Here is a 25,846-nt window from a genome sequence, read left to right on the forward strand (position 1 = left end):
AATAAAACAAAAAAAAAGAAAAAGTATTTGTTCTGTGATTTTGTACAGCTTGGAAAGGCTCTTAAAATTTATTTCAAGGTTCTTCCACTAACATGCACTCTTAAGATTTGACATTTAAAACCCTGAGCTGCTCCTATCTCCAAGTCATAGAGATAGAGATTAATAAACTCATATAAATGGTATTTTAAAATGTGGGGGAAAAGTTAAATAATTATATGCTTTGTTTATATAAGCTCTAGTTAATTAGAAATAAATTCAAATTTACTTCGTAAGGTACAAGCAAATATTGATGTTAATACTTCACTATAGAGCATGATGTCCCTTGTTTTCTTCTATTTCTAGTCCACCTATTGGCCAGAATATGGAAAAAATACAGAATCTGTTGGGCAGCTCTGGTTGGGACTTCTTCGTTTCTACACAGAAGATTTTGATTTTAAAGAACATGTTATTAGTATCCGAAGAAAAAGTCTGCTTACAACTTTTAAGAAACAGTGGACCTCAAAATACATTGTTATTGAAGGTACAAATAATATCAAAACTTAAAGTTGAATAGAAGATAGAGTTAGTTTGTTTTGGATGTAGAATAGAGTTTGAATTAGGAGGGCATTGTTCTTCACCCTGCCAGAGCTCTTCCAGGGCAGCCCTGACCACTGATTGAGACATGCAGCTTAGCCATCCCATTGCTGCTGTGCGGGTGGAGGTGTCTGTTTCCCACCTAAAGATTTACTGCTAAATGGCTAATGCCCTCGTGTGGGGGGGGCCTTTCACAAATCTAAGTCTTTTGTCACTATGACAAATCTTTATTTTTCTACAGATTTCATGTATTTTTTTTTTTTTTTCTTTGTGACAGAGACAGAGAGGGACAGATACGGACAGACAGGCAGGAAGGGAGAGAGATGAGAAGCATCAATTCTTTGTTGCGACTCCTTAGTCTTCTTGGTTGTTCATTGATTGCTTTCTCATATGTGCCTTGACGGGGGCAGGGAGCTTCAGAGCAAGTGACCCCTTTGCTCAAGCTAGTGACCTTGTGCTCAAGCCAGTGACCTTTGGGCTCCAGCCCCAGTGACCATGGGGTCATGTCTATGATACCATTCTCAAGCTGGCAACCCTGTGCTCAAGCTGGTGAGCCCACTGAAGCCGGATGAGCCTGCATTCAAGCCAGTGACCTCAGGTTTCAAACCTGGGTCCTCTGCATCCCAGTCTGACGCTCTATCCACTGTGCACCACCTGGTCAGGTTCATGTATTGATTTTACAAGAGAGGAGAGTGAGGAGGGGCAGGGACTGGAGTGAGAAGTATCAACTCATAGTTGCTTCACTTTAGCTATTTATTGATTGCTTCTGGTATGTGCATTGACCAGGCAAGTCTAGGGTTTCAAACCAGTGACCTCAGCATTTCTGGTCAACACTTATCCACTGTGCCACCACAGGTCAGGCAAAATGTTTTGCTGTTATTGAACACTTACTGGAAATAAGGAATGTCACAATAAGAATAAGCCAGCCTCAAGATAAGTGGCTTTGAAAGTCCCACTTAAATTTCATCTGGTCTTTTTTAAATTAAAATTCCACAAATTAGAAATAAACGATCAATTACAAAAATCAGTGGTCCATGAATCCCTGCATTCAACAGCAAGAAAAAACTCAGCATGTTCAAACTAAATGTCAAAATTTATATATAGTTACTAATAGGTAAAAACCTTAATAGCAAATGAAGATCTTGAGCACAACAGACTAGCAGGAGGATGCCTCTTTTTGCTTCTTTACCCTTTTTTGAATATACTAATATGTGAAATTTTTCATTTTTTCAATGAAACGATCCCCCCCAAAAAAAGATTTTGGGTTTTTTTTGTTTGTTTTAGAGTGGTTTTTTTTCTTTCTTGAATATGTGTTTAAGCATTTACTAGAAATAAATATTTACATGTGCCATTTCAGTTGTGAATTATCATGAGTATAAGTTCATATTAAATCATTTATAAGCCTTACCAGGCAGCGGGGCAGTGGATAGAGTGTCAGACTGGGATGCAGAGGAACCATGTTCAAAACCCCAAGGTCGCCATTTGAGCATGGGGTCACTGCCTTGAACCCAAAGGTCTCTGGCTTGAAGCCCAAGGTTGCTGGCTTGAGCAAGAGGTCACTTGCTCTGCTGTACCCCCCCCCCCCCCAGTCAAGGCACATATGAAAAAGCAGTCAATGAACAACTAAGGTGCCACAATGAAGAATTGATGCTTCTCATCTCTCTTTTCTCCTTTCTATCCTTATCTGTCCCTCTCTCTGTCACCAAAAACCCCACAATTATTTATAAAATAGTACTTTAAATTAGAAAGAATGCTTACCCCCACTTATTTTATGAACCAGTTTATTCAGTTCCCACATCCATCTTGGACATCGGCATCTTTCTCATCATTCCTGCCTCTTTCTGGGACATCTAACAAATAATGTTCCAGAACACATCATACATCCACTCATCTAAGAGGTTTAAGTGCAAATATGTAAGAACATGAGGGAATTCTTATGAGGCCTTCACTGAAAATTGAGACCCAAGTAGCCATTGCCTGTGTGTGTTTCAGTTGAGCTTATGAGTGCATTCTATGACATCCATAATGAACTGTTTCTGAAGTGTGCTTTGAAAAGCTTGTTTCTTTGAAGAAATAATTTTAAGACTGAGATGAAAAAAATAAAAATTAAAAGCTTGTTAATTGGCAGGAACATTTAGTGCTAAATGTTTTAAATGTATTTGTGACCTCTGTATGCATGCAAAACTAGCAGGAAGTATAATATAGTCTTCTCCAAAGGGTATTTTATTGTTCAAAATAAAGCAACTTGAAGGATTTTATAAGGATTTAACGGTAAAGCAGCACCCTCTTTTCTGATGGACACTTGACAAAAAACTTGCCTTATATTTGGAAATATATATTGCTTAGCTGTATAACAGATTTGAAAATCATTTAAAAAGCAGTCATTTAATACTTTTATTAATGATAAATTATGTTACACTTTCTTGTTTAGCCCACATATTGTATGAATAGTGGCATTTTCTATTTGATTATCTTATCTCTTTTTTTTTTACTTAGATCCCTTTGATTTGAATCATAATCTTGGAGCTGGATTATCAAGGAAAAGTAAGTTAACTTTGTTTATAAATATTAATGTGATCTTTTAATTCATATAATTGAGCCTTTATTCTTTTCTTCTTAGTGACAAATTTTATAATGAAAGCATTTATTAATGGTAGAAGAGTATTTGGTATTCCAGTCAAAGGATTTCCAAAGGACTACCCCTCCAAAATGGTAAGTGTCTGTTGGAAATACCAAAAACAAACAATTCTAAAAGCCCTTATTAAGCACCTAATTTGTATGCATTACTTCAGTGATAACTTAAATGCTCTGAAAGTCTGGTGAGTCTAGCCAAGATAAACAATTACAATACAAATACCTAGAAACCTTTTTGAAAACATACCTGTTTTGAGGCAGTTCACCAGGAGAACTGGGAGAAGTAGAATTTGGGTGGGAAAATTAATAGTTTTGGTACTGCTGCTTTCTCTTGGTAACACATGTAGGTGGCATTGCTGTGCCATCAGCATTGAACACCATGCCAACCTCTGCCAGCCCTGATTGCATGTAGCTAAGACATCCTCCACTCTCACATGAGCCTAGATTTTCGTTTATTTATTTATCACTCTAGTTGTAAAGAGTAATCATTAACCCCTTAATGGGACAGTGCTGCCTGTGCTTGAGAACTGTATATTGTATTCTGTAACCTAATAGGCTTCTGTTGAACCGCACTCATTGGAAACAAAGCAGAATTGCATTATAAAAACATATTTTCGCCCTGGCCGGTTGGCTCAGTGGTAGAGCGTCGGCCTGGCGTGCAGAAGTCCCAGGTTCGATTCCCGGCCAGGGCAAACAGGAGAAGCGCCCATCTGCTTCTCCACCCCTCCCCCTCTGCTTCCTCTCTGTCTCTCTCTTCCCCTCCCGCAGCGAGTCTCCATTGGAGCAAAGATGGCCGGGCGCTGGGGATGGCTCCTTGGCCTCTGCCCCAGGCGCTAGAGTGGCTCTGGTCGTGACAGAGTGACGCCCGGAGGGGCAGAGCATCGCCCCCTGGTGGGTGTGTGGGTGGATCCCGGTCGGGCGCATGTGGGGGTCTGTCTGTCTCTCCCCGTTTCCAGCTTCAGAAAAACAAACAAAAAAAAAAACACCATATTTTCGTTAAAAGAAAAAGAGAGAGAGGGGGTTTTGTGTTAGAATGAAGTTTTCTTCTCTGCATTAAAATACGCTAAGGTGGCCTGACCTGTGGTGGTGCAGTGGATAAAGCGTCGACCTGGAAATGCTGAGGTCGCCGGTTCAAAACCCTGGGCTTGCCTGGTCAAGGCACATATGGGAGTTGATGCTTCCAGCTCCTCCCCCCTCCTTTCTCTCTCCCTCTCTGTCTCTCTCTCTCCCTCTCTCTCTCCTCTCTAAAAATGAATAAATAAAATATTTAAAAAAAAAAAAAAAAAAAAAATACGCTAAGGTTCTGGAAAAAGACGCTTTTAATGAACTTAAACTGTTTGGTATATAGCCATATTTAGCATTTGATTTCATCTGTGTGTCCAGTTTTTGCTAGTTACTGCTGTGGCAGTCTTTCAGTGCTTCTGAAACTTGTTCAGACATCACTGGGGATTTTGTTAAATGCAGATTCTGAGTTGGGAGGTCTGGGGTAGGGACCAGGACTTTGCATTTCTTACAAGCTCCCAGGTGATTCTGATGCTGCTGGCCCCCACCTTAATTACCATGGCGGAGAGGCTAAAGCCAGACCAACGTCTTCCCTTCCTTCTGGTATTTTCCTTCAGAAGCTACAACAAAACAAAGCAACAGCACATAGCTGCTTCTCTGTAGTCTGTACAATGCAAATCATGTTTCTCAGTTCGTTAGGTTTTAGCCTTTTGTTTTTTGAGAAAAGCCAAGCCTTTGTACCTGACCTCAGCTACCCCCACCCCCAAGTCATGGAGATATGTAATGCTCTTATTTAGAACTGTGCTGGGGAAAAACTACCTTTGTGGTTAAGGACAAGCAAGAGTTCTGCAGAATGGAAAGGGGTAAACAAAAAATGGAGCTCAGGTAAAACTATTCTGAATTACACCTCATAATGGCTTTAGATTTTGAAATTAAACAGCATAAGTAATATTTATTAAAATAATGATGTGTCAGTGTTGCTATATAAGAATCCTGATAGCTGTCAGATTAGTTTTTATGTTTTGATCTCATATTAATAGTTTATATTTGTATATATTTATGTTTTGCTAGGAGTACTTTTTTGATCCAGATGTGCTAACTGAAGGAGAGCTGGCCCCAAATGATAGATGTTGCCGAATTTGTGGGAAAATTGGACACTTCATGAAGGACTGTCCTATGAGGAGAAGGTAAGTAAATATTCAAAAGGGATGGTTTTTTTTTTATGTTCGTAATATATCAACTTTCAAATGAGGTTCTGTTGTAATAGAAAATAAACTGCCTGACCAAGCAGTAGATAGATTGTCAAGACTGGGATGGAGAGGACCCAGGTTCGAGACCCCGAGGTCACCAGCTTGAGCGCTGGCTCATCTGGTTTGAGCAAAAGCTCACCAGCTTGGACCCAGGGTTGCTGGCTTGAGCAAGGGGTTACTTGGTCTGCTGAAGGCCCCTGGTCAAGGCACATATGAGAGGGCAATCAATGAACAACTAAGGTGTCGCAAGGAAAAACTGATGATTGATGCTTCTCATCTCTCTCCATTCCTGTCTGTCCCTATCTATCCCTCTCTCTGACTCTCTCTCTCTGTCTCTATAAAAAAAAAAGAAAATAAACTTGTGGGAAATTCGGCATATCTCTGGTAAAATTAAGATTTTTTACAATGAAAATGAAATGATTTTAAATACGACCTTAAGTGCACATGACGAGGCTGGACTGCATAGTACAGGTGACAGTCTCCCATGCCTGGTCCCTTTTCCTAATTTTGGTCATGGTCCTAATCATTACTCAATCATTTGGTCATTGGCCTCTCCAGCTGGGATGGAAAAGAGGAAGCTAAAATTCTTCCCTTTTACAGTAGTGAGAAGTTTAGAATCATATCAGTCAATGAAAAGTGAAATTGGTTCCTTCGGGATGTCAGTTACACATCTAATGTTCAGTAACCGAGGTGTACCATGTGGGGATTTTGACTAACTGACAGTTTACCAGACTGTAGGAGTCTTCACTTGTACACACTTTAACCCTTCATATTGTTATAGCGACCTACTCAGTCTGGTGAGCATGCTGTCTTCTACGTCATGTGCCAGGAGGGCTGGGGGACACGGTTTGGGTAGCTTGCTTAGAACATACTGTTTAGGATAGTAGTGATGCTTTTAACTGGACAGTAATATACTCATTTAAAAACTGGTCATCTGGAATTTGAGGGTCTTATGTAGTACATTTTTTGTTTTTACTCAAATAATAGTCACTGATCATGTTGAGCAAGGAAGAAGTGATTTTAATATTTTAAGAATCTAAATCTCCTTATAACTATCACTCCCTTCTGAACCTGTTTCCATCTAGTCCCTTTTCTAGGCCTGTGCGTGGATGTATTGAAAGTTTCGCTCCTCAGGCTCTGGCCGGTTGGCTCAGTGGTAGAGCATCAGCCTGGCGTACGGAAGTCCAGGGTTTGATTCCCAGCCAGGGCACACAGGGGAAGCGCCCAACTGCTTCTCCATCCCTCCCCCTCTCGCTTCTTTCTCTTTATTTACCTCTCTCTCCTCCCTTCCTGCAGCCATGGCTCTATTGGAGCAAGTTGGCCCTGGGCCCTGAGGACAGCTCCATGGCCTCCGCCTCAGGTGCTAAAAAATGGCTCCAGTTTCAATGGAGCAAGGGCCCCAGATGGGCAAAGCATTGCCCCCTAGTGGGCTTGCCGGGTGGATCCCAGACCAGGCACATGTGGGGGGAATCTGTCTCTGCCTCCCCTCATCTCACTGAATTAAAAAAAAAAAAATTAAAAATTTTAAATAAAGTTTCACTCTTCAAATTTTTAGTTCTTTTTTTTTTTTTTTTTTAGATTTTTATTTATTCATTTTTAGAGAGAGAGTGAGAAGGGGGAGGAGCAGGAAGCATCAACTCCCATATGTGCCTTGATTGGGCAAGCCCCGGGTTCTGAACCGGCGACCTCAGCGTTCCAGGTTGACACTTTATCCACTGCGCCACCACAGATCAGGCAAATTTTCAGTTCTTAGTAGAAAATGCAAAGTGGTCCAGATAGGTTCCAAAAAATCACCCCATTGGATAAGATGAGTTTTATATGTCAATATCAAAGTAGATATTGAACCAAGGAGTTCCATTAATTATAAAAACTAGTTTTACAGCCTGACCAGGCGGTGGCTCAGTGGATAGAGCGTCGGACTGGGATACAGAGGACCCAGGTTCTAGACTCCGAGGTCACCGTCTTGAGTGCAGGCTCATCTGGTTTGAGCAAAGCCCACCAGCTTGGACCCAAGGTCACTGGCTCCAGAAAGGGGTTACTCGGTCTGCTGAAGGCCCACGGTCAAGGCACATATGAGAAAGCAATCAGTGAACAACTAAGGTGTTGCAACGCGCAACGAAAAACTAATGATTGATGCTTCTCATCTCTTCGTTCCTGTCTGTCTGTCCCTGTCTATCCCTCTCTATGACTCTCTCTGTCTCTGTAAAAAAAAAAAAAAAACAAACTACTTTTACAACACTGGAATAATTGTGAAAATGAAAAGGAAAATCACCTTTGAGCCTTTAGGTCACTTCCTAACGGAGAAGGTAGACTTAAGTTTGTTAAATTCTAGTTCTGGCCCTGGCCGGTTGGCTCAGCGGTAGAACGTCGGCCTGGCGTGCAGGGGACCCAGGTTCGATTCCCGGCCAGGGCACACAGGAGAAGCGCCCATTTGCTTCTCCACCCCCCCCTCCTTCCTCTCTGTCTCTCTCTTCCCCTCCCGCAGCCAAGGCTCCATTGGAACAAAGATGGCCCGGGTTCTGGGGATGGCTCCTTGGCCTCTGCCCCAGGCGCTAGAGTGGCTCTGGTCACAGCAGAGCGACGCCCCGGAGGGGCAGAGCATCGCCCCCTGCTGGGCAGAGCATCGCCCCTGGTGGGTGTGCCGGGTGGATCCCGGTCGGGTGCATGCGGGAGTCTGTCTGACTGTCTCTCCCCGTTTCCAGCTTCGGAAAAATACAAAAAAAAAATAATAAAAATTCTAGTTTTGCCTCCTGATATTTCTGATTATTTTCTAAACCTGGAGTTGTCTTTTATGGTTAGGTTTGTTTAGACTTTTCTAAACAAATACTGGACTTTTCCTACCAGTATTATATCTTCTTCTACAGAGTGAGGCGACGACGAGATCAGGAAGATACCCCAAACCAAAGATACCCTGAGAACAAAGAGAAAAGAAGCAAAGAGGACAAAGAAATTCAAAACAAGTACACAGAGAGGGAGGTGCCGACAAAAGAAGAGAAGCCCATGCAGTGCACGCCCCCCAAAGCCAAGCCCCTGAAGGCAGCGCCCGACCTGGGGAGAGAGAAGGTGCTCAGGCCACCAGTGAAAAAGTGGAAGAGGCAGGATGAGAAAGACTTAAGGGAAAAACGTTGTTTTATCTGTGGAAGAGAAGGGCACATTAAAAAGGAGTGCCCACAGTTTAAAGGCTCTCCAGGTATGGATAACAATCATACTTTGATGTTTGCAATCAGATCTCTTTTTTAGAGTTCTTTACTATTTTGGTTCTATTTATTTCTTTAACAAATTAATGGCTCAAAATATTTTGTTTGTTAAGAAAGTGAAGTCCCCACCCCCCTTTAATTCTGATCTTTTATAAGTCTTAAACATTTACTCCTGGTTTTATTTAATGACTTATGAAAGTCACTTATTTGATTTTTTAAATAAGATTATTAATGAATTGCAAACCTGGTCATTCCCAGTACCTAAAAAATGTAGCCTCAGTGACCATAAAACAATCTATAACTTCAGCTTCACTACTCAGTATGTGCACTTTTGAAATTAAAGCACTACCCAGCCAGGGAGGAGGCATAGTCATCTCAGGATGCCGTGCTGTGTTGTGTACAGTGAGCCACGTACATTTCTATTTAAATACATTCATGCACATGGATGGAAAAGGAACTAGAAGGAAATTTATACAGTTACGATGGTTCTAACTGCAAAGGAGGATTATGGGGGGTTTTATCATTTAAACATTTTTCTTCAGTAAACATGATTATTATGATGAGGAAAAATGTTCAGTATCATCCAAAATCTTGCCCTTGTAAGTTGTTTGATCTGAATTGACCCATTATATTAAATGGGTGAAATGTCCATTGAGGGCACCTTTTTAACAAACTGGTAAGAGTAAGGGTACCTTGTGTATGTATAGTAAGTAATGATTTGCAAGCAGTTTATTCCTTCACTTTCTCACAGCAAACCTGTAAATGTGGATGCAATATGACTGGCTTAGAAAAGAGACAGATTTTTTATTAGAATAGTAACCCTATTTCCACCCTCACTTGTATATGCTTATGGACAGCATACAGAAAGTCAGCCCCGCAGACAGGCTCCTCAGAAAGTTCACGCCAGTGTTGATCGTTCCTGGAACACTAATACCTTGTCCCCGTTTTCATTATATCAGCTGTAGTGTCTCTCTTTAAGACAGGAAATTTTAGATTGCCTGGACCCCCCCCCCCCAGAGAAGCTTTATATACAAAGAAGTTTATTTTTAAATTAATTACTGATTTTAAAATAGGATTTAAATGTTTATGAAAGATACAGCTTGCCCTACTTCTAGGGAACTTAGACAAATTCCAGTTCAAGCTCCTTTGCCCTGATGTGAGACATGTCAGAATAAAATTATTTTCTTTTGGTTATATGAGGTAAGTATATAGTTAAGAGAAATTAAAAGTAATAGTAATAGCTAGCATTCATTGAGCACTTAATGTAAGTCAGGCACCTATTTTAAGTACTTTTACATGGGTGATTTCATCTTAATTTTCACCACAGCCCCATCAATGTCCTCAGTTTACAGATGAGGAAACTGTAAACATGAACAGTATAGATAAGATATAATAAAGTTTTACCAAAATTATTTTTGTAGGCTCCCCTTTAGAGGAACTCAAGGTCTGTGTTAGTCGTGACTTGAAGCACAGTCATTGTGTTCCTCTTGGGTACCGCAGAGCGCTGAAGGAGTGCCCTGCCGTCCCCAGCATGGCTGCGTCGCTTCCCTCTAGCTGGTAGCAAGTTTTAAGTTGTCTACTCTTGAAGCTCTCCAAATAGTTCGAGCCTGATTCCCCAGCTGAGGCGACAGCAGATCAGAGGGAGAGGGGCTGTTCTGGCCGAGGTGGGTGTTCACCAAAGGAGAGCACTGCAGCCTTGGTTACCTCAGAGAGCAGTGTGGACACGTTAAATCAGGTAGTCCTCATACTATAAAAATAAGTAAGAAAGGAGTAGTGGGGCTGGAGTGTGGTGGGTTTCCTCCCATAGCAATTAAAAATAATTAGCTACTTCTTCCTGTCTAAAAATTATGCTGTTCCCTCTCGTTTCTTCAAATACATTATTATTTTGTCCACACATATACTGAGTGGAGCTTCTGTCATATCAACAGACAATCTTCTGGGAAAGTTTGAAAATGGCTACTGCTTTCAATTTAAAGTAAGAACAAAAAGTGCTGATTTCTTTCTTAGGTATGTTTAAATCAGATTGTGTATTTGGGTCCTCTTCTTCGCCTAGTCCTTTGAGACCAACTTATACATTTGTTCAGGTAACCCTATCTCAGACCTAAGCAAGGAGGCCTTCCAGCATCTGTCTAGGCGGCAAACATTGCTTGGTGCTGGGTCCGCAAGGTGCTGGGCAGGCCCAGGCCCCAACTCCTTCCTTCTGGCTCTCCCTGCTCCCTCCGCTCCCCCCTGCCCTCAGCACAGCGTGGTGAGGAGAGACAGCTTACAGGGCCTGGGATGGCAGGGCCTGCTTTAGGGATCCCTGCATATGTTCTTGCTTTTATTAACTTGCAGAGTTCTGCCACCCACATGCCTAATTTCAGCTCTCCTTGGATATGGTTACAGTTTTAAAGCTGTTTCGAATGCTATTCCTTTCAATTTTGTAAACCAGTGTATTTCATTTTTTAGGCAGTGTTTTTACATGAAGACAAAAAGAAACAAAAAGCAACTATATTTTTGAGTCCCCAGTCAGGTATGTGGGTTTAAAAACAAAAAGTGTGCTATTTTATTTACTGTGTAGTTTACCACATGCCTTTGAGATTCTTCTGTTGAATACGTGGTTTTTGCAGGGACGGACATCAGAATCACTTGGGGAACTTATAAAAACACTGTTGCCCTAACCTCCCCCCCTTTCATTTCCTAAATCAGAATCTTTAAGGGTTAGGCTTGGACCTGGATATTTTTTAAATGTTAAGGTGATTCTTATACCATCCCTGAATAGGAACCATAGTCTTCAATATTTGTTCCTCTTCCATGCTTATTTTTCCACTTTGAAATTGCCACTGTGATGTCAGCAGTATAATCTCCTCATGGAGATTATTCACTGCACCAGAGTAAGGAAAGAAAGTAATTGTTGGTCTGAATGCCACTCACTCTTTCCCACTGAGAAATTAATTCCTCCAACCATTATTTAAGCCCCACCCACCTCCCCACCTGCTCCTGCCCGGCAGGGGCCTGAACGGTGAGGAGACAGCATCAAGCCGCACAGCCCCTTTTCCCACTGTACTCCCTGTTCTCTTCAGAAGAGATGTAGATGTCAATTTCCTGTGGTGACAGGCACATGAAATATAAAGCGGGAAAAGGGAAAAAGAGAATGTTGGAGAGGGAGGCGGCTTCTCTGATAAAGTAACATTTAAATTTAAGCAAAGAATCAAAGGAATCAGTGAAAATTGGCGTTAGACTACTGAAACCAGTTTTTGTCCTCTGGCACCACAGAGTGGAAGGGCAGGCAAGGGCGGTAGGAGGTGAGGTCAGGGGAGATGGGTCTGCATCTTGCAGCACCTGTCGACATGAAGTGAGGACTTTTACTGTATTTTAAAGGCAGCACCAACATGATTTCTCATGGGCTGGATAACAAAGTACAATGAAAATAAGTCAGAAATGACACTATGATATTGGGCCCGAGCAACTAAAATAGAGGTTGAATTTTCTATGCTGGGAAACACTCAGGAAGAGCAAGTTGCGGGGAGAAAGACAGTTTAGTTGTAGACACGTCAGTTTAAGAAACCTGCAGGATGGGTGGGTAGAGATGCTGAGTAGTCAGATGGATATACAAGCCCGCTCTTCAGAGCAGAAGTCCAGGCTGGAGATAAAAGTTTGAGTCTTTTCTGTGTATAATTGTATTTAAAGGCCTGTGTCTGAGTGAAGTCATCTAGGAAGTAATTGCATATAAAAAGAGAAAGCATTTAGAAACCCAGGTGGAAAATGAGAGCGAAAAAGTGGTCAGTGAGGAAGCAGAGGCAGCAGGAGAGCTGGGTCCTGGAGTCCAAATGGAAGTGCCTCGCGGAGGAGCAGTGGGCCCTTGGAATTGCTGCCAGAGATCTGCTGCAGTCCTAGACTGAGAAGCAAGCACTGGGTGTGGCGATGCAGAAGTCACTGGTGACTTTGAAAATAGCTGTTTCTTTGATAAAGGGGAGAAAAGCCTGATTGCAGGGAGTTCTGGTGAGAAATGCTGGAAGAGGGATTGTAGGCAACGTAACTTCAGCTGTGGGTGCAAAGTGCCAGGTCCCCCATTCCCGCCATGTCCCCAGATTTGCGGACAGATGCTCTAAGGGAAGGAAACCTGGAGAGGCTCTGAAGACCCTGTTCTGGTGTTTCAAGAGTGCTTTCGAGTCCTGAAAGGGAACGGAGAAAATTGAAGCAATCAAGAAAAAGTAACTTCAACATACTTTTTCAGCTTTTTTGGTAAAAAAAGGATGATACTATAAACTTGATACAAATATTCTGAGTTCTGCCCTGCAGACATACTTAGTAACTTTGCTTAAGGGTGTCTGTCTCTCTCATATACACAGAGACACCGCTTTCCTTTCTCCTCTCCCTCTCTCATCTTCTGCAATAAAATAGGGTTAAAGGAGGGAAATTATACAAGCATGTGTAGTCTTTTATACTTGACTAATTTATGAGAAAAATTAAGGTTTTGAAATTTTAATTCATTGAAATAACCTGACATTTTTGTATGTCACATTAAACAACCCACATCTTTTACACTCAGTTTTTACGTCATATTATTGCTCACATGCAAACAACTGTTTGCCTTTAGATTGGAGAAGTGCCTATGCTAGTTACAGAATGAAGAGTCTGAGCTGTCTCTGCTGTCAGTGTCAGTTACTGTAGCAGTTTGGGGTCCTCAGCAGCCCCCTGCATCCTGCAGTGAAGAGAGCTCTTCCGCTGGCCCAGTGCGCAGGCCCAGCGATCACACCCTGGGAAAGCTGAGAGAGGTCCGGGCCAGGAATGCTTGGTTGTCTCTACTTTGAGTGTTGTTAACGAGAAAAACAAATGGAATTACTGTTATTTAACTATTTCCACTTCTGTCAGTGCCAAGGCCAATTACCTCAAACATATAAAGTAATCTAAAAAGAAATCAGTATTTATTTTTATGATCTGTGAACTCTGTAGTTAGTGGTTTTTTTAATGATTGGAGAAAACATTTGAAATGGCATCACATCTTTTACAATCAAAATTTAAAGGCATGGGGATTGAGGTGGATATACAGTGAGGTTAGATGATTCAAAGAGAAACAGAAATCTTCAAAGAATTGCCACTTTTACCCAAAAGGGTAATGGTGTACCTGAAAGGCAAAATCACAGGAGGCTGAGGGAGAAAATTCAGGAATCGCTGTTTTCTGGGAGGGTTTTGTAATTGTTCTCAGTAGAATGCATGGAATTCAAAACAAGAAATGTACTACTGGGAAAACCTCCAAAATCAAATAGACAGAAGTGACATGAGAATGGGGCCTATTGTGAGATGATTTGATTGACAGAGCAGCCATGAAAGATGGATAAAGAGGTTAACAGGCTGCCCCAGGAAGCAGCTTCCAACAAATGAAAACCTGATTGTTTCCCATAGATCCTCTGAGAATATGAGGATCACATGGTTAGCATATGTAAACAAGCCAAAAGTGTTGCTTTTACAAGTTTCAGCCTTGAACAGACATTTCCAGACCACGTTACATAGGAAAAATACTGATTCTTGCCTTGCTTAGATGTTTGTTTTGCCAAGAATGTAAAATTTAAGAACACTGGCTCTACAGCCAGATTGCCTAGTATAATTTCTAGCTTCATAATCTTGACACACCATACCTGACTTGTAGGGATGTTAGGAAATCCATGGAAAAGCACTTAGTAGAACAGTACCTGCATATAGCAAGAACAGAGCAGAGGTCTGTGGGAAGTGGTGATTCATTGATATTTCTGTAGAGATATGTCAGCATTGCCCTTGCTAAAGGTTTTGCACATCTGAAAGAAGAATTTTGTTAAATTTTTTAATTTTTTTTAAGTGCTGGAGGAATACAGATGTTGATGTTACAGAAATGGTATTGTTGATTGACAAATTAGGATAAATATATGACAGCTGTTAAAACTTTCAGATTTATCCTTGATAAATTTACCCAAATTATCTATGTTGTTATAAATGAGAAATGTTTCAACTTATAAGTAGAATTAAGTTTTCCCAAAGCTTTCTTTTAACCAGACCCTATGGCAGGCAGGGTTCCCCAAACCGTATGTGGCCCCCTGAGGCCATTTATCTGCCCCCCCCCCCCCGGCCGCACTTCTGGAAGGGGCACCTCTTTCATTGGTGGTCAGTGAGAGGAGCACAGGATGTGGATGCATCCTGGGCTCCTGGAGTACTGTGTGTGGCGGCGCCACAAAGCGCTGTGTCACTCACGTACAGTACTACTTCCGGTGACACAGGACATACACATCACGGCTCCAGAAGGGCGTCATATCACTTGTTACGGCTAGCAGTGACAAATATGGAACCGACATTGACTATCTCATTAGCCAAAAGCAGACCCATAGTTCCCATTGAAATACTAGTCAGTTTGTTGATTTAATTTTACTTGTTCTTTATTTTAAATACTGTATTTGTTCCTATTTTGTTTTTTTACTTTAAAATAAGATATGTGCAGTGTGCATAGGGATTTGTTCATAGTTTTTTTATAGTCTGGCCCTCCAACGGTCTGAGGGACAGTGAACTGGCCCCCTGTGTAAAAAGTTTGGGAACCCCTGGCCTATGGTGTGGACATTCCTGCTCTTGCACATTAGCTGTATTGATTTTAGGCAAAGGTTAGCTTCCCTGAGCTCCAGCCGTGTCATCTATAACATTGCAGTAGCACCATCTTTATCTTGCTGAGTGTGGAGAAGTTGCACCCAGTTGTAGTAAGCACTCAGCCAAGTTCTCTTTTCTCTCATAATACCTACCTCCATTCATTCCTACTGGATTACATATAGTTCTTAACTCCTAAATGAGACAGTAGTGAATAGAAAATCTCATGAATTGCTTTGTTCTTCATTGTTGTCTACCTCCCCCACATACATAGTGCATTAGATGTTCAGTAATTATATTGGTTACAGGTACACGCATTTTGAAAGAATAGAGAGACTAAGTGCAGAATTCTTAAGAACATGAGCTTTTAAATTCAGACATACTTGGATTTGAAACCTAGCCCAGCCGTGTACTGGCTATGTCACCTCAGCAAGTTTCAAGTCCCTCTATGCTTCAGTTTCCTTATCAATTAATTGGGGCTAACACCTTACAGGGCAATAAGGATTAATTTCATATATGTAGAGCCCAAAGCACAACATCTGACACAGAACACTCAATAAAGGATCACAACTCTAGTTACTGTAGTTAATAGGAAGTCTTCCAACCTTGCTGTAATTACAGTTTAATTACTACTGATAAATTAAACTTATAGGACAATATATAGTAGTATCGTACTTCCCCATGTATAAGACACACCCTTTTTCAAAAATTTTGGGGTCTAAAAACTGGGTGCATCTTATACAGTGGTTGTAGATTTTCATTTAAGAAGTGTGGCATTTCAAATGCCATAGATGGAACTAAAGACGAGGCAATATATGAACAGTGATTCATCATCAGACACAGATGAGGACAAGCTAATGGATGGGAGTTTTGACAGTGATGAGAAGTTGTATGAAATTTATGATGAATAAAACTTGAGTTCAATAACTTTATGTAATACTTCTTTTTTTATTTCCAAAATTCAGACCCCAAAATTAAGGTGTGATTTATACATGGGGTAATCCGGTAATTCTTAATAAAACAAGAATATGCGAAGATTAGAGAATCGTGGTTATAAACTGATTTTCATACATAAGTTAATTACTCGTGCTTATATATAACAATTTATTCAATATGAGAATCTCAAGAAGGATCCTTAATCCTTACCCATTTTTGTAAAGAAAATTACTTTTCTAGCCTGACCAGGCAGTGGCACAGTGGATAGAGCGTCGGACTGGGACGCGGAGGACCGAGGTTCAAGACCCCAAGGTCGCCAGCTTGAGCATGGGTTCATCTGGTTTGAACAAAGCTCACCAGCTTGGACCCAAGGTCGCAGGCTTGAGCAAGGGGTTACTGGGTCTACTGAAGGCCCACAGTCAAGGCACATACAAGAAAGCAATCAATGAACTAAAGTGCCGCAGCGAAAAATTGATGCTTCTCTCTCTCCCTTCCTGTCTGTCCCTATCTATCCCTATCTATCTCTGTCTCTGTCAAAAAATTAAATTACTTTTTTAAAGAAACTACCTCTTTATCTATTCCATTTTAATCTCGTGGTTTGAAATCTTAAAAGTTAAAGATGCTATAAAGAGATTAAAGGTATCTTTTTCCTCATGATACTGTATACTTATACAGCTTTTTTTCTTGTTCAGAATGCTAAAATTTACTTCTTTAAAAAAAGTTGAGGAAAAAAAGGAAGAAAAAAACATGCTATTTATGATAGTAAATTTAAAATAATAGAAGTACAGTTTTTAAAACAGTGTGAAATGATTTTCTTGTCCGTAAATATAGATCATTCTTTTTGATACCTGGTATTCTTGATATTCCAGTATATGAACATATTGATTTAATCACTCCCGATTAAGGGACTATTTTCAATTATCTATCAGTGTCTTCAAAACCTTTTGTTAATATACTCTTCCACAAAATATTGAAAGTCTCCTTGTGTATTTTTCAGTTGATGTCTAAATTTTTCATTGTAGTTTCAAAGCTTATAATTTGGGAAGAACTATAAATATGGCATTATAAAATACAACTTTTAAATTAGCCTTAAATATGTCAAATGAAATATAAATATTGTAGAAATTTTTTTCTTCTTTTGTTTCACTTCCATAGAATTTTTTCTTAAGATGATATATTTTTCTCATATGGTTTAAACCTTTTATTGATCAGCTTATCATATTTATCTGTAAGAGAAAAATATATAAATTAGAATTTGAAGCTTTTAAGTCGCAAAGTGTAAACATTTCTTCTTAGTTGTTTTTACAATTATTAGAACAATATAATAAAGCAAATGTTACAAATTTTAAGGATACTTTTTATGTTTACGCACTAAAAATGACTGTCTCTTAATAAAATAGATGGGGTTTTCCCCAATGCATTTATGTATCTTTGGACCAATACTACTTATTGCAGGAATGAAAACAATGTTCCTTATTATTACTGTTTCTAATTTTTCTTTTTTATTTAGAAACCTCAGTATTCTCTGTGATAGCAAATTAAAAATAACAGAAATTCTTTTACAAGTTTGGGAATGGAAGATGTATTAATTATTTTTCATTCATTAAATGACCAAAAATTACATCATAATGTATTATCAGAAATTATTTGTGATGATTATCAGCTATCGGTGTAATTTTACAAAAGCTAAAAATTTGAGGTTTTGTTAGAGGCATCTGCATGTATGAGACCATTATTTTGTTTGCCTCCTTACCTCCCCAGGTTTTTTCACTCCAGGGCAACATACCACATTCAAGTTTGAGATGGTTACGAGATAGATAGCCCTGTCTTTTATAATATAGTGACCTCACTCTTCGAAATGAGCAGATAAGTTAGAAAAATTGTAAAAAGGAAGGGGAAAGGAAAATTGGTGTGATTCTTAGGAACCAGCCCAGAGCCTTGGCCATCAAAGCATGCTCAGAATTCAGATAAAACATGAGAAGCTGCAGTCAACTCTCTTAAAACCCACTCCGCACTTAAGTTACTCAGGAATACATGAACCCAAGCTTAAAGATTACTATGTATATAAAACACTATAAAGAATACTTGAATATTTACCTAGGTATATATTCTCAGGACAATTTCCCAGTTAGAATGACAGGTTAAAAAGTATGCACATTTCAACAGTGGTACCAATAAGGCCAATTTATGATTGTTGGCAATCCCAGAGAGTCGTTCACAACCTATTTCCCACACCCTCACTTCATTGGGATTGTCTTTTTTTATCTCTTAACATTTTTTTACAAGTTTTCGTTTATATTTCTTCATGTTGTATCATTATACTTTTTATTAGAGTAGCCATATTTGTTTTTAGTTCTTTCTACATAGACATTCACTCATGCTTTGTCAAACGTATTACAACATCCTTCACCGCCTCCATCCCGGTCTGTTATTCTTTCAACCTCATTTATGATTGTTTGGCCATCCAGACATTTGTTTGCTTGTTTCTTTTGTGTAGTTTCAAGACACACACAATTTTATGAATTTCACGCTCTCCCCCCAGATTACATAAACGTTCATTCATATTTTATCTCTTACTAGTTTTGAAATTTTTTCAAGTATGCTGATGTTTATTTTTATATATAGGGGGTTATATGTTTAGGGGATTTAGTCTTATTTCTGTATAGAAAAGAATAGTTTCTTAACATTTGGGGAAAAGCATAAAAAGACACATAACTACCCATCTACTAAAGAATTGGCATTGGGGTTTTTTTTTGTTTTTTTTGTTTTTGTTTTTGTTTTTTTCTGAAGTTGGAAACAGGGAGGCAGTCAGACAGACTCCCGCATGCACCCGACCGGGATCCACCCGGCACGCCTACCAGGGGGAGATGCTCTGCCCATTTGGGGCGTCGCTCTGTTGCAACCAGAGCCATTCTAGTGCCTGAGGCAGAGGCCACAGAGCCATCCTTAGCACCCGGGCCATCTTTGCTCCAATGGAGCTTATGCTGCGGGAGGGGAAGAGAGAGACAGAGAGGAAGGAGAGGGTGAGGGGTGGAGAAGCAGACAGGCACTTCTCCTGTGTGCCCTGGCCGGGAATCAAACCCGGGACTCCTGCATGCCAGGCCAACGCTCTACCACTGAGCCAACTGGCCAGGGCCAGCATTGTTATTTTTAACATTTTATTTTCAATTTTATTTTAATAAAAGATTAAAATAGTTGAAAATGCCCTTTCACTGCCACCCCCGGGCCCATTCTTTCTGCTGTGTCCCTTCCATCCCAGAGTCATCCATTATTATGAGTTTACGTACCAGTCCGTTTTTCATTAAAGCTCTTACATATATATTCTTTAACATTATCCTTGAATTTTTTAATTTAAATGATAAGTTATGCTGTGTAGAAAATGGCCTACAACTTACTTTATCATATCTATTTAATAAAATGATTTTTAAATTTTATACATGTTGCTGTATATCGACTTTGGATATTCTTTACAAGTATCCATCATATGAATGAAAAGTATTGTATGTATTCATTACCTAGTATACGAGCATTTAGATTGCATCTGGTTTTTTGCTTTTAAAGTATTGTTATGAACATCTTTGTGTGAGTATCCTTGAACACAGGCAAGAGATGCTATAGGGTTTGTGTTTCCAGAACTCAAATTGTTAGGTTGTAGCATATTTGTATTTTCAGTTTAGTTAAATACTGGCAAATTACCCTGTAATTGACTGAAACAATTGCCGCTCCCTCCAGCAGTGTTTATTTTTGCATATCTGATTAGTGAAAAATATAGTTTTGTTCTGATGTGTATATGTATATACTTATTGATTGATTTTAAAGAGAGAGGAAGGGAAAGAGTGAAAACACATCTGTTGTTCCATTTATTTATGCATTCACTGATTGATTCTTGTATGTACCCTTATCGAGGAACAAACCCACAACCATGGTATATTGTGTTGATGCTCTAACCCCAGTGGTCGGCAAACTCATTAGTCAATAGAGCCAAATATCAACAGTACAACGATTGAAATTTCTTTTGAGAGCCAAAATTTTTAAACTTAAACTATACAGGTAGGTACATTCCTTATTGAAGTAGCGCCTGCACGTTATTTTGTGGAAGAGACATACTCAAGGGGCCAAAGAGCCACATGTGGCTTCCCAGGCCGCCGTTTGCTGACCAGAGCTCTAACCAGCTGAGCTAGCTACCTGGCCAGGGCCTTAATGTATATTCTTCTGACAATACTAATGCTGAGCACTTCTTTATATGTTTACTGGTCGGTGAGAGTTCCTCTTCTGTGACTTACCTGTTCAAATAATTTGCTCATTTTCCTGATGCATTATGGTTTCCTTACTAATTTATAAGGGTTCATCATTTATTCTGAACACTGCTGCATTGTTATTATATACATTCTAAGTATCTTCTACCATATCTTGTCTTCCAAGTTGTGTCTATTGCCACCCCAAAATTTTTAATTTTGACATAGTCAAATTTCTGGTTTTCTATATGTAGTTTTCATTATCATATGATATAGGATTTTAAGGTAATCTTTAAGAAATTCTTTCCTAACCTGAGGTCATAACGATATCCATCCAGGCCCTGGCCAGTTGACTCAGTGGTAGAGCGTTGGCCTGGTGTGCAGGAGTCCCAGGTTCGATTACCGGCCAGGGCACACAGGAGAAGCGCCCATCTGCTTCTCCACCCTTCCCCCTCTCCTTCCTCTCTGTCTCTCTCTTCCCCTCCTGCAGCCAAGGCTCCATTGGAGCAAAGTTGGCCTGGGCGCTGAGGATGGCTCCGTGGCCTCTGCCTCAGGCGCTAGAATGGCCCTGGTTGCAACAGAGCAACGCCCCAGATGGGCAGATCATCTCCCCCTGGTGGGCATGCCGGGTGGATCCCGGTCAGGTGTATGCGGGAGTCTGTCTGACTACCTCCCCGTTTCCAACTTCAGAAAAAAATACAAAAAAAAAAAAAAAAAAAGATATTCATCTATATTTTCTTTTAATATCTTTAAAACTTTACTTTTCCGCCTGACTAGGTGGTGACACAGTGGATAGAGCACAAGCCAGGGATGCTGAGGACCCAGGTTCAAAGCCCCAAGGTCATGGGCTTGAGTGTAGGGTCACCAGCTTGAGCGCAGGGTCGCTGGCTTGGATGTGGAAGCAGAGACATGACCCCATCACCATTGGTTTGAGCCCAAAGGTCACTGGCTTGAGCAAGGGGTCACTGGCTTGGCTGGAGCGCCCCCTCCCCAACCAAGGCACAGATGAGAAAGCAATCAATGAACAACTTAAGGTGCCACAATGAAGAATTGATGCTTCTCGTCACCCCATGGTGGGCGTGCCGGGTGGATCCCGGTCGGGCGCATGCGGGAGTCTGTCTGACTGTCTCTCCGTTTCCAGCTTCAGAAAAATGAAAAAAAAAAAAAAAAAAAAAAAAAAAAAAAAAAAAGAATTGATGCTTCTCATTTCTCTCCCTTCCAGTCTTACACACACACACACACCCCCCCCCGCTAAAAAAAAAAAAAATCTTCATTTTTCCTATTTAGATCTTTAATGCAGCTGGATGTGCATAAAGTATGAGTTAGTAATCTAACTTTTTTCCCCCATAAGTGAAAAGCCTGTGTAAGGTATACCCCCCACCCCCAGAAGGAAGGGCATAACCACGAAGTGTGGAATAGTAAGACTTATTCAAGGTGCTTCCCGGACAATGTTCTCCGGGCCGAGGTACAGTGTTCAGAATAGTTGCATGGATTTTCCCACGTGGGGGTAAATTATAGGGTCGTTGCCGGGGGGGGGGGGGGGGGGGGGGGGGGATTGATATGACTTGGCGAAATTTCATTGGCTGACAGACGGTGGCTCTTTTTCAAAGGGTTCCTGGGAAGTTTCTTTGGCGCGCATGGGTGTGGGTGGTTCCAGTCCAAGTTCCCAGGTCTGGTTCCTCACGTGACCTTCCCCCATTGCCATCCGACCTGACAGCCTGTCCTCAGTACTTTCTGCAGTTCAGAAAATCAAGAATGTGTGTGTGTATAGACCAATAGACACTGTAGAGTCAGTGCTACAGTAGAGCACTTTGTCTCCACCTGACTGGTATCACTCATGATTCACTGTGAGTGGACTATCCAGATGATACCTACCTTGAAAGGTTTGCTTTGGGAGGACATACCTTTTGTAAGGGCAGGGGCCACAGCCATTGTCATGGCCATGCAAGTGCAGGTTCTCATTGAATTCGGGCAGGTGGTAAAGAAACTAGGAGCCAAAAAACGGTGGGCCGTTCCTTTATTCTATTCTTGTACTGGCCAACGAGCAACACACAGGGCTCCAAAACCCTGACACATTCTCCGGTTCCACAACCGAAAGAATCTTCTCCGATTTTTCCTAGAATCGAAGGCCCCCACCAGCCTTAGTCACCTCTGTTCCCCATCTGCACACCCTCTCCCTTCTCATGTCTGTACAAACTGGCTTCTTCAGCACACTGCCGTCTTAGCTTCCTTCTTCCTTCTGCTTCTTCTCTTTTTCTTTTTAAAACTTTTTGGCACAAAAACCCTCCTCCAACAAACATTACAACGGCCCCTCCCAAGCAGGAATGCAATTCGCAATTTGCAATCAACTGCCCTGCTCTGAGGGCAAGCACACACTTGGCTGCCCAGTGCCACTTTTAACATTAAAAGTGAGCAAACTCAAAAACCACAAATTTTACAAACTCATTGCCCAACACGTTTTTTTTTAATTTTTTGACAGAGGGACAGATAGGGACAGACAGGTAGGAAGGGAGAGAGATGAGAAGCATCAATTCTTTGTTGTGGCTCCTTAGTTGTTCATTGGTTGCTTTCTCATATGTTCCTTGACCGAGGGGTGGGGCACTATAGCAGAGCTAGTGACCCTTTGCCCAAGGCAGTGACCTTTGGGCTCAAGCCAACGGCCATGGGGTGATGTCTATGATTCCGCATTCAAGCCAGCAACCCTGTGCTCAAGTCGGCAACCTCGGGGTTTTGAACCTGGGTCCTCCGCATCCCAGTCCCATGCTCTATCCACTGCGCCACTACCTGGTCAGGCAGGACATACATTTTTATTTGCATACTTATGTTTGCTTTAGAAAATTTAAGAAGTATAGTTAAAGCAAAATGAAAAAGCCATTTATACTTCATTCTAGAACATTAACTACTATTTAGGTTTTGCAGGTAATCTTTCCATCTTTTTACATCAGTGTAATAATAATTCAACATTTATTGAGTACTTTCTATTTGCCACGTACTATTTCAGTTGCTTTACAAGTATTTATTTAATCTTCACAATAACTCCAAGGGGGTAGGTATTAGTGCCCCGATGAGGCACCAAATACAGGGGTGAGCAAAAGTCGGTTTACAAATGTAATACAATTAAATAACACAAGAAAAAAACTCTTATTTCACATATTCGCAATTATAAACCGACTTTTGCTCACTCATGTATATGATTGGGTTGTTCATGAGAATGGTTTTAATTTTTAGTTTTTATGAAAATACTATTTGTGTGGGTTTATAACCTGCTTTTTTAATGTTATTATCTTGTGTGTACCTATTATTGCCGGTATATTGTGTTCATAATATGCTTAGTCATATCACAAATTTTAGACATACTTAAATTATTATAAGGTATATATGAATATTCATTTAGCAACATTTCTGCCCACCTCCCTGTCCTTCTGATCATCCTTTAAACAATTTTTTGATCAGAAATTGGTGTCTTAATTTACATCTTTAATTACCCATAGATATTGAATATTCTTTCATATACTCATGTTATTTTTTCTCTTTCACTTGTGGTACTTGCATCTGTTGTTCATCTTTTCTCTCATTGATTTATAAGTTCTTTCTTGCTCAGTATAGCAAGCCTTTTCATAAGTAAAGTATATGGTGATGTGCTGAGGAAACTCTTCCCATCCCATGGTTATGTGAATATTTGCTATTTCTTATACTTTACTCCCTAATATTTAATTCTATAATTCATTTGTAATTGGGTGCGGAGGAAGGCCATGATATGAGAAAAGAAATTGTCATACATTGACACAATTATGTACTTGACACAATACCAGTTAACTGTTGATTTGAAATGCAATCTATTTTCTTATATATAATCACTTATGAATTTCTTAATTTTCTTGTTTCATTGATCTATTTACTTAGACTGCAGAACAAAAATTAACTGTTCTGTGGTGTGGTCTTAATTAGTAATCCTCATTTCTGAAACTTTATTAAAATGATGTCACTCTATCAACTTGGCTACATTTAAAAAGACTTGACTAGGCTTATGTTTACTAGATTATGTTCCATATACTATATATTTTCTATATATGTAGCCTAATTACTTAATTCAAAACAAGTGACCAATTCCAGTGTGAAAAATTTTTGCAGATAATTAGCAATAAGAAGTAATGTTACAGTGCGGTGAAGTGAGGCTTGTTTTATTTATGTGGGTTTTCTTTCTTCCCCTCCTCTAGGTAGCCTTTCCAGTAAGTATATGACTCAGGGAAAAGCCTCAGCGAAGAGGACCCAACAGGAATCATGAGGGAAGGAAAATGCAGCACTCTAAATGGCCACTCAGGCATTCGACCTGACACTTTGAAAATTAGGTTCATTTCACAGGACACAGCAGCATAGATCAGGCTTCAACTTAACCGTTAAGGGAAATGTCCATTGTTGATTTTTTAACTAAATGAAATTCTTAATAAGGAAAAAAAATTTAATGTAGTTTTACCTACTACAAATCCTCATAGATTTAAGAATTTTAATAAAAAGCCATGATGTATGTATTTAAGCCAAGTTTAAAAAAAAAGGTAACTATGGGCCAGTATTCAGTGAATACAATTTCATGGTTTTTAATTCTTTCAAATCACACTAAAAATAGTGTGCTGATAAATCCCAAATGAATTAATCTTTTTTTCTGTACATCCATTTTTTTTTGTTTCATTCTGAAGAGGGGAAATTATATTTATTGCTATTTACTGAACCCTTGTGTGAAAGCACGTCAAGTATGTGTGAACTACTGCTGTATTTACAATTGACAGACCTTGTTTGATATTTGTAGAAGTGTTCACGTGAACATGAGTACCTGTTTATGTCAGTCTTCCATGGACAAGCAAGGCCGAGGACGGCTGTTTGGTTTTTCCCCTCTCTAATTTTAATTAGGTTGACATGTAACTACTATGCTCATAAAAATGAAGTGAGGAAAACAACTAGTCCTGTTTGCTGCTAAAATCATTTTCAAAGGAAAAATGACAAAAGTACTTTTTACTTTTTATGATATTTAGAAATTAGGGTGGACAACTTCAAAAAACAATTCCCTGGAAACTAAAGAGGCTATCTCTGCCAATCACAGGTTTGGTTGGTGTCATTTTGGGTCTGGCTGGAACCCTTGTGGAACTGTTTCTGTAACTTCATATGCCCTTCAGAAGTAGTACGTGGTGAGAACTCTGCTTCAGTTTGATTTTGAAATAAAAGCAAAATTCCTATCTAATTTCATCCACATCCCTTCCTAGTGAGAATCCTGAATTGTATGAGAAACTAGATCGAGGAGTAAGAACAGTGCGTGCTCCACTTTATCGCGTGCTCCGGGGTGCTCCTGCGACCTGGTGTTCATTGACACCCACTGTGTGGTGCCTGCCAAACGCTGGCATTCCGCACATAGGCACAGACTTAGCAGGACAAACGCACAGAG

At 40.2% G+C, this 25,846-nt stretch overlaps 1 protein-coding gene across 6 annotated transcripts in view; it reads left to right on the plus strand.

Annotated features, from left to right (window-relative positions):
- TUT7 (terminal uridylyl transferase 7) overlaps positions 1 to 25,645 on the plus strand; it is a 65,035-nt gene extending 39,390 nt beyond the window's left edge. For 4 of the 6 annotated variants that reach the window (XM_066367862.1, XM_066367866.1, XM_066367863.1 and 1 more), the window contains 8 exons: positions 343 to 520; positions 3,070 to 3,117; positions 3,194 to 3,285; positions 5,281 to 5,396; positions 8,324 to 8,649; positions 10,664 to 10,740; positions 11,105 to 11,168; positions 24,630 to 25,645. In XM_066367862.1, coding sequence (XP_066223959.1) covers positions 343 to 520; positions 3,070 to 3,117; positions 3,194 to 3,285; positions 5,281 to 5,396; positions 8,324 to 8,649; positions 10,664 to 10,740; positions 11,105 to 11,168; positions 24,630 to 24,697 — 969 coding nt within the window. In that variant the 3' untranslated portion in view covers positions 24,698 to 25,645. The remainder of the gene's footprint in view (positions 1 to 342; positions 521 to 3,069; positions 3,118 to 3,193; positions 3,286 to 5,280; positions 5,397 to 8,323; positions 8,650 to 10,663; positions 10,741 to 11,104; positions 11,169 to 24,629) is intronic. The other 2 variants (XM_066367868.1, XM_066367867.1) reach the window with 2 other exon arrangements.
- The last annotated feature ends 201 nt before the right edge of the window (positions 25,646 to 25,846 follow it).

This window comes from Saccopteryx leptura, chromosome 2 (genome assembly GCF_036850995.1).
Source record: "Saccopteryx leptura isolate mSacLep1 chromosome 2, mSacLep1_pri_phased_curated, whole genome shotgun sequence".
Taxonomy (NCBI): Eukaryota; Metazoa; Chordata; class Mammalia; order Chiroptera; family Emballonuridae; genus Saccopteryx; species Saccopteryx leptura.